We start from the raw sequence: 9,903 nt of genomic DNA on the forward strand, positions 1-9,903 counted from the left end.
CCAGCCTTATGTGGTGCCACAAGCAACCATCCGAGACATGTCCTGTGTGAGTTCTATGTGTGCGAGTTCATGAGACAAAACGGACGATACATCACAAACCCTAGCCAGGTATTATTAGTAATAGTCATGTATGTATTTATGTCATTTAAGATGCAAATGTGTTATCGATTGCAAATATATTATGTTTATAAACTTTCTTTATATAATTTTCAACGAGGAAAGCCGGAGAACATGGCCAAAGGTGCATTGTATGGCATAATTGAGGATCTATACACATTCATATTGAAAGAGGTCATTCCCGTTGAAGGAAAATATCATGATGCTACCAGTACATTAGCTAGGTCGGTGTTTAGAGTACTCACAGAAATTAGTAGACTATATATTAGTCAAGATAGTTATTAGAGTTTAGGTGAAAATTTTGATGTATAAAATGTGTGATGGTTGTAAACACAAGACTTTGATGTATATAAATGTATGATAGAATTTAATTTAATGTTGCTTTCAATATATATATTTGTGTGTGTAAATATATATAAAATATAGTTTTGTTTTGAAAATTTGAAAAAAAATGCGGGAAAACTACCACTAGCGGGCAAAAAAAAGAAAATTGTCGGTGAAAAGTGCATTTCACTAGAATTTAAGAAAACCGCCAATGAAAATAACGTTTGCACTAGCGGTTCTAAAATAACCGTGATTAAAAATGTTGATTTCTGCTGGCTTCTAGCACTGGTGCTACCAAAAAAATAGCAGTATAAATAGATTTTCAACCACTAGGAGCTTTTTTGCAGCGGTGGAATGATTGGATGATGTAACCCATATGTTCCTTTTGATGGTGATGCTTTTCTTCTTTCAACCTGTATGTGAGTTAGCTTTGTACTTTACATATGCAACTTGATGTTTGTGGTCATGCATGCATGTGGCTTGCACAATTTACATTATTATTATTATTATTATTGGAATGTTTGGTGTTCGTATCTACCTTTTGAGCCATGTTGTGTTTATGCATCAAGCCAGTTCTCTGGAGCCACTCTATTTTTTGATCGAACGAGAAGAATGGAGTGTTTGGTTCCATTTCAATTTTTTGATGTTTGGTTTACAATAAAAGAGAAGCGAAATGATTCCTAGAGTCTCCATATGAAAATTTACTAGAAATAATTGGAATGGGAGCTCCACAAAAACGACCGGATGCGAACGCTCTCTCAGACGCGAGCGCTATCATCTAGGGATGGCAGCGGGGAATTCCCTGTCGGGTTTTGGCTCCCCATACCCGTCCCCGCGTCAAAAAAAGTTCCCTGGGGATTCCCATGAACTCTTGCGGGGAGCATTTCTTCTCCATCCACATTACCCGCGGGGATAAATCATTGTTTGAATCATGACATAGTTTCTTTGTTATTAATACAAAACATTGTCACTTATACATATTATTAGATGTTAGAAATCATTATGTGTATATCAAAATAAACATATTTGTACAGCGAGTTATCTCTTAACAATATAATTATTTGTTTTTAGCATTATATATAATATATTACATGAAAACATTATCATATACAAGTTTGACGGGTCTCCGTGGGGAACAGGACCGTCGGGGGAGGATTTTACCCGTTTACATCCCCACGGGGGGAGAACCATCCTCATTCCCTAAGGAATTCCCCGCGGGGAATTGGGCCCCATTGCCATCCCCTCACTCTGCTACCCTATTGAAAGGGAATTAGGCTTACATCTAGTTCCTAAATTAATTTTGGTGGTTGAATTGCCCAACACAAATAATTGGACTAACTAGTTTGCCCAAGTGTATAGATTATACAGGTGAAAAAGGTTCACACTCAGCCAATAAAAAGATCAAGTTTTGGATTCAACAAAGGAGCAAAGGGCCAACCGAAGGCACCTCTGGTCTGGCGCACCGGACTGTCCGGTGTGCCACCGGACATGTCCGGTGCACCAGAGGACTCCAACGCAAACTCGCCACCTTCGGGAATTTCCAGAGGCACTCGCGCTATAATTCACCGGACTGTCCGGTGTACACCGGACAGTGTCCGGTGCGCCAAGGAGGAGCAGCCTCAGGAACTCGCCAGCTTCGGGAATCTCCAACGGGTAGTCCGCTATAATTCACCGGACATGTCCGGTGTGCACCGGACTGTCCGGTGCAACTCCGGAGCAACGGCTATTCGGCGCCAACGGCTACCTGGGACGCATTTAATGCGCGCTCTGCGCGCGCAGAAGGCAGGCGCACCCATACTGGCGCACCGGACAAGGAACAGTGCATGTCCGGTGTGCACCGGACATCCAGGCGGGCCCACAAGTCAGAAGCTCCAACGGTCAGAATCCAACGGCAGTAATGACGTGGCGGGGGCACCGGACATGTCCGGTGTGCACCGGACTGTCCGGTGCGCCATCGAACAGACAGCCTCCCAACGGCCACTTTTGGTGGTTGGGGCTATAAATACCCCAACCACCTCACCATTCATTGCATCCAAGTTTTCCACTTCCCAACTACTACAAGAGCTCTAGCATTCAATTCTAGACACACCAAAGAGATCAAATCCTCTCCAATTCCACTCAAGGCTTTAGTGATTAGAGAGAGAGATTTGCCGTGTTCTTTTGAGCTCTTGCGCTTGGATTGCTTCTTTTCTTTCTCACTTGTTCTTGTGAACAAACACTCGCTTGTAATCAAGGCAAGAGGCACCAATTGTGTGGTGGCCCTTGCGGGGAAGTTTTGTTCCCGGCTTTGATTTGAGAAGAGAAGCTCACTCGGTCCGAGGGACCGTTTGAGAGAGGGAAGGGTTGAAAGAGACCCGGCCTTTGTGGCCTCCTCAACGGGGAGTAGGTTTGAGAAAACCGAACCTCGGTAAAACAAATCCGCGTGTCACACTCTTTATTTGCTTGCGATTTGTTTTGCTCCCTCTCTCGCGGACTCGTTTATATTTCTAACGCTAACCCGGCTTGTAGTTGTGATTGATTTTTGTAAATTTCAGTTTCGCCCTATTCACCCCCCCCCCCCTCTAGGCGACTATCACCTATACACTCATATGACGATTACAATAAATAATTAGAATTATCCCGCTCCATAAAAACAACCAGATGCGAGTGTTCTCATACCTCTCATGGCCTATACACTCATATGACTCTCCAACCAAAAGAGAACGAAGCGACTCCGCTCTATTCTACTCTTTAACCAAACAAAAAATGGAGACTCTGATGTAGATCTGCCAGTGTAAATAAATAAATATATTATGTTTAAACTAAGAAACTAAAATTAATTTAATATTATGTTTCATTAAAAATTGAAAATTCACAGCGAAAGTTATCGATAGATATAGTATTAAACATTTTGGATGTATTATTAGTAATAATAAAATTAAATAATCGATCAATTTATTATGGAGAGAGCGCTTTTAAAAAGGTTCATGATATCTTGTTTTGTTTGCTGATACAGATACCGTAGGACATTATTGAATACGAATCTAAATCGAATAGAGAAAAACTAGAGATGGCAACGGGTACAAACCCACCGGGTTTTGCTATCCCAAACCCGTACCCGTGAAAAATATTTACACCCATTAAAAAACTCGTACCCATGATGGATTTAAAATCTTACCCAAACCCGTACCCATCGGATTTGCGGGTACTCACGGGTTACCCGCGGGTTTTTATCTCCAATATACTTATTCTTTTTATAATCAATAAGTATCGTAATGATTAATAAGATCATGGTCCAAAATTTATGTAATGAACAATGAGTTCATGATTTAGTATAAAAATATTAGTAGAGAGAATTAAATACAAATAATAAGTTGTATAATCAAGTTACCTTGCACTAAGTTATACATCCACCACATATATAACGCTAGTAATAACTATAATAGCAAGCAAGCAACACTATCACCCACTACTTATACATTCACTATTTGATAAAAATTAGGAAGTAAATAGGTAGATAACAAGTTTGTTGTTCGTTTATAAAATAAAATGACAATATGCACTAGGTTTGGTCGGGTTCAAAAAAACTCACGGGTTCACAGGTTTGGGTACTATAGGAACAAACCCGTACCTATGAACCCGTCGGGTATACATTTATGCTCATTAACAAACCCATGGATATGAAAATTGACCCAAATCCGTACCCTAATGGGGTAAAAACTCATCGTGTTTCGAGTACCCATTGTCATCTCTAAGAAAAACGTTGAAAATGAATTTAGGTATATCCGTTTAGCATGCATATTATAAAAGGACCGTTTAGTATTCATATTGCAGAAAGATACGGATACTGGCGAATACGGATATCGATAATTTAGATACTTATGTCCATTTCCCGTCCCGTAACAAAGTTGTTTGACGACAAATTTGCGGTGGCGAGCAATTTAGAGCTTCTTCAAAGGTCTTGCAAAGATCGCTGTGGTGGATTAGAGTGTATTAGAATAGATTGGGATGGATTTAACCGACCCAATATCATCTAATACAAAGGGTGTTCCTTGGTGGCAACTTGCCCCCACAGCCCACAATGCGTCCGATGGCCAATGCCCCCCCAAAATCGGAGCCTCGAAGGCCTAGGATGCAGACGCCATCCTGATGAGCTAGGGTCATATGCTGCAACTTAATCCCTGTCGTGTAGTACATCTTTTGTATGCTTGCAGCTGCCAACACTGTTTCTGTTAAGAGGACGTGGGATCACATCTTGTATGGTGAACACATCGTTATCTTATGTGTGCAATCCAACTCCAATCAGTGGCAAGCCGCGAACAAAAAATAATAATCTTCAAATGAATAACAACCCTTTGAAAGAAAATTTAGAATAAGCCAGAGAACAAAGCAAAGAAGCCAAATTTATCTGCGGATCTGCACCAGACATCGCTAGTAAATCAGTAACATAACGCATTCATCTGCATCAGGAAAACATCATAACCATCACCTGACTGCATGAACCACAGTTTTTCTGAGACTCAGATTCCCACCATCTTACTCAACCCAGACTAGAAGCAGAATTAAACCTTCCTGATATTAGACCAACAAAACCCAACAGCATCAAGAGCTGAACAGATCGATCTGCACATTGCCGCACAGCACATCTCAGAATTATCGGTGCAAAGTTCATCCACAATGCAGAATGTGGCACAGCTATCTCAGTAAGCAGAACACCAGGCTGATTCAAAGATCACATGCTGCGATTAGTTCATTATTTAGTGCAGACTCCAAGCAATTACACAAACATGTCAAATGGACCAGGATCACTGCCTACAGATTATGGTACCAACATACTGATAGTAACTGACATACTGAACCATTGTCTTCAGAGACCACTAAAACAAACTGCGCTGCTGAATAGCATAGAATTGAAGGATCAAGCTGGCAAGTGCAAATACTGATGCAAAACTAAAATACACCAACATCTCTGTTCTACTTCAAGGAAACATTCTTCAGTAACGATCATCATAAGCACGAGCTGCCCCGCCCCTGCTAGGACGGTCATACGGAGCAGGCCTATCTCGGTAACTCCCACCAAAGCGAGCAGGCCCGCCGCCGCCGCCACGTGAACCACCTCTGCCATAGCCACCAGTGCCCCTCGGGTCATCACGGTAGTAAGTTCCAGTGGACCTGCCTCCATCTCTCTCATAGCTCCTTTCTATGGCAAAGCCACTGGACGTGTAACGATCTGCACCACTGTACCTGTCACCAGAATGGTGGTCTGTTGCTGGCAGATGGCGATCCCTAGCATAACGATCTCGCCCAGCACCATAATAAGTATCCCTGCTGTCTACAGACCGGCCACCATCATATCGGTCATCATCATAGCGAGCAAAACGATCTGATCCTCCAACGCGGTCACCACGTCCCCCAGCGCCACCACCATACCTTGAAGCGGGAGAATATCTTCCAGTTCTACCACTGCCATCTGAATAAGGGCATTCACGAGCCCAATGTCCAGAACGGCCGCATTTGAAACATTCATCACTCACTGCTGGAACTACATCATGTCCAGAATGGCCGCATTTGAAACATTCATCACTCACTGCTGGAACTACATCACCGCCACTACGATATCCACCTCTAGCACCAGACGAGTAACCACCACCACCACCACCACCATAGCCATAGTCATCGTCAGCAATCCTAGGATGAGCTTTGTTCACAGAAATATTACGGCCATCCAGTTCCGCATTATGCATTCCACGAATGGCAGCATCCACAGCCCGAGGTTCTGAGAATGTGACAAATCCAAATCCCCTCGAGCGGCCTGTTTCCCTTTTCACTACAACCTATACATATGATGAAAATGAACCAATGGGAAGATAGGAACTATATAATAGTGAGCAACCAAAAATTCTATCAATAGGAAGTTCACATGCAGTAGGGTGATATATGAAATCAAACAGCTTATGAACATTCTGCAAAACCAGTGAAATTGTCCCACCTCTACAAGAGTTAACAGTCAATTCTTATGCCACAGCTCAAATATTGCATGCAAATCAAAAAACTGCTTTGACCATCCACTGGTAAAGAACATTAAAGATTACTATAGCGGTACAGCCAAAGATCAGAACTCAGAACTGAATAATCAAGCATGTGAGTATGTGACCACAAATGACATTGGCCAGTCTGAACACTTCCAGGTGAGGACCATGTGCTGCAAGTACCAGTGAACTCCAATCCAGTAAACTGAACTGAAACCGATTACTTTTGGCCCAGTTGTATACAGGAAAACATAATCCAAAAGTCTAAATGCATTTTTTTTTCTAATCTTGGCTTTTCTTTTGCATGAATAACTAAGCATTTCCATTGCAATTGGAAGGGCACAATGGAAACTGAGAATAATGCTCTTTGAAGCAGAAGTAGGCACAGATGAGCATACAGCACTCTCCAGCATCACCAGTGGTGCCTCACTACTGAAAGGACAAATAGTTTCTCTGTGTTTCGTATCAAACTGATCCAGAACAATGATGCAACCAAATTTTGCCACAAGTTCATTCCAGCACTGGCGACCATGTTTGGTTCGTGGAGTTCATTAATCATGCCCGTGATGATTCTTTTCTGTGCTCTAAAGCTGTCGGCAGTTGTCTTATACTCTTATGTACTAGCAAGGCAAAAGGAAGTCTCAAGTTCTGTCCACAAAACAGAGCACATCTCGGAAAATTGAACCTAATAGTGCATACTTCTCCAATTGACTTTTACTGACCCCATCATCCCACAGATGCTAACCAGTGAGCTCAATTGATTAGTGAATTTCTTTTCCTGCAACTTTGTTAAGATCCTAACATATAGAAATGGAAGTGACTGCAGCCTCTCTGAATCAGCAGTTGCTGTCAGATTAAAATTGCAAGACTGAAAGGAAAAAACAAAGCCCAAACATACACGAATAAGAAACACAAGTTGATATAGAAATTATTTTGGTCATTACTGTGGTTATAAAAAAATATTTAACTCCAAATGACCCTTGATACAAACAACAACATAGTAACATATGCCTTCACTACAAGGGATTGTCATTATTAACTTATGATGTGCATTAAGTATGATAACAATAACTTCACTGAAGTCGTAGGGCACATTTCAGTTACCAATCACTAAGAATGGTGGAAAACTAATCAGAATGGTGACAACAGACCAGTAACAATTCAATAAAAATTTATAGTTCCGGGTAACCAAATTAAACATACCCAAGCTACAACAGTTAAAAAGCCGTTGAATCGTCTCCTTTCCCCATATCGAACACAAATAATAATTTTAAGCGTGTAATCCTGGTACCCGTAAAATTTATATCTGCGGAAGACTATTATTTATTTTGCGCCTACTGCATGACTCAACAGCGTAAACCCCCCCCCCCCCCCCCCCCCCCCCTCTCTCAAAAAAAAAAGAAAAGAATCAACCTTATTCTATGGCCCCCTTCTTAGCTGAACAGTTTGAACTTAAGGAAAAAACACTATATCCGTCAAACCACACCAAAACAGGGAACCCGGAAAAAACAATATATCCGTCAAACCACACCAAAACAGGGAATCCGAACTAAACTAACTCAACTCCCCTCAAATCAGATCACGGCAGGGCAGAGTCGTCGCTATACCTGTGCCTCGATGACATTGCCGTACTGACCGAAGGTGCGCTCGAGCGTGCGCTCCGTGGTCTTCCAGGACAACCCGCCGACGAAGATCCGCCGCACCTTGTCCTCCGCCATCTCGAGCCAAATCAATCAAAATCCCCTCACAGCCGCCACCGCCTGCACGGCAACCCACCAGCCAAATCCCATCAGGAAATCGTAATTGCACACAAATCCGCACCGTGCAACAGCGCGAATCGTATCCCACCAAAACGAGGCGAGAGGGGCGGCGGCTCACCTCGCGCGGAGACCTAGGGATTGCTCGAGTCGAGGAGTTGGGGTTTAGAGAGAGGGCGATGCCAAGAATCGATGGAAAGGTATTGGATGGATTCTGGAGCGTCTGGGGCAGCTCTATCTTGGGAACGGGAACCAGCGGTATAGGGTGTACATTCGGGCGTCCTCCGCGACACGGGTCAGGCCGTTTAAATTTTGGGTTACGTCGGACTGGTCCATGGATCTAGTGACTAGGCTACGGCCTGTCACGTGATTACTTAAACGTGTCAGTTTATTTTAAACGATCCTAAATTCAATTTTTATTTGCCTGGAATCTATATCAGAGCTCGAAATTCACACCAGAGCCCTGAATTCAAAATAAACTCAATAAAACAAATAAAAGATAAGACAAATAAATTTGACCAAAGCAAACTTAATATTTATATTAAATTACCATAGCTATGCAATGACTAACTCGTTTAAAAGTCATTTTGTTAGAAGGAAAAAAATAATCAGCTCTATACCGTTCGTAAGTTCAGTTCATTATCTAATGTTTATAACAAAAGTAAAATTACATCACATACTCTAATTCAAAGCTACAAAAAATCTAACTAGCATCATCTCTAGTTTTGTGTTCTTTATCAAGTACATGGAAGTGTGGAAATAAAATATGGTTTTAATGAATATATGACACTTTTCGTGCTTCTACATGTGTCATTTCGTGTCTGCCTTAAACGTGTTGTGCTTGTGCCCTCCCATGGACTGCGACCTCGGGCAAACCCGGCCCGATATATAGGGCTATGCCGGACCGACACTAAAATATTTTGGCTCGTGCTATGCCTGAGACGTGCTCTTTTGTGTTCCGAGCCGGCCCAAATGCACACCTATACCAGCGATAGTGGCACATGTCTCCAGTTTGATTGGAAATTTTATACCCTCTCCATTACAATTTATAATTACGATTTATAATTCGTTTAACTTTTTTAAACCTGTGTTTAATCGACTCATCTTATTTAAAAAAGTATAATTATTATAAAATTTTACCATGATAATATTAACATATAATATATTTTAAATGTGGCTTTAAATTATTTTAATTTTTCAAAAAAAACGAATCGATCAAACTTAATAAAAAAATAAACAAATGATAAGTTGAAACGAATGGAGTTCTTTTTCTCTGCTTAAACCCTCTTTTGGTAGGGCTTGCACAACAACTCCAAATGCTATACTCCTCTGTTGCTTTTTCTATAAAAATAGGATGAAGTCATCCTTAGAAATTGAGCGAAACCAGGAGCTAAGAAAGAAGCTTCTCTGACTCTCTTGTGTCATTTCCTTACTAGTGAAAATAGGAAGAGTTGTATTTTCCAACTAAATAGGGTGCTCCTCCGGGGATCTTTCCGAGAAGAAGGATAGATGAATCAGACTTGTTGATGCAAGAGTTTTACCAAAAAGAGCCTTAGTTCTCAGTTCGCCCATATGATAACACAATACATATTTATTAATTATAAATTAATTAAATTTAATAAATGTGCTTTACTGTTTAATCTCCATATGTGCAATTAGTTTTATAATTAGACTGTATTTAATACTTGTTTGATATT

The 9,903-nt window shown here is 41.3% G+C and overlaps 1 protein-coding gene across 2 annotated transcripts; it reads right to left on the reverse strand.

Annotated features, from left to right (window-relative positions):
* Positions 1-5,144: 5,144 nt before the first annotated feature.
* LOC100282673 (glycine-rich RNA-binding protein 7) lies at positions 5,145-8,431 on the reverse strand. Of its 2 annotated transcripts, none has more exons than NM_001157132.1 (3): positions 8,328-8,400; positions 8,057-8,209; positions 5,145-6,254 (listed from the first exon to the last, which is right to left on the reverse strand). In NM_001157132.1, the coding sequence occupies exons 2-3, from the start codon at positions 8,165-8,167 to the stop codon at positions 5,415-5,417; spliced, it is 951 nt and encodes a 316-aa protein (NP_001150604.1). In that variant the 5' UTR covers positions 8,168-8,209; positions 8,328-8,400; the 3' UTR covers positions 5,145-5,414. The 2 variants fall into 2 exon arrangements, with proteins under 2 accessions (NP_001150604.1, NP_001337115.1); NM_001350186.1 differs by having other exon boundaries at positions 5,147-7,317; positions 8,328-8,431.
* Between the last annotated feature and the right edge of the window lie 1,472 nt (positions 8,432-9,903).

The sequence above is a fragment of the Zea mays genome, chromosome 2 (genome assembly GCF_902167145.1).
Source record: "Zea mays cultivar B73 chromosome 2, Zm-B73-REFERENCE-NAM-5.0, whole genome shotgun sequence".
Taxonomy (NCBI): Eukaryota; Viridiplantae; Streptophyta; class Magnoliopsida; order Poales; family Poaceae; genus Zea; species Zea mays.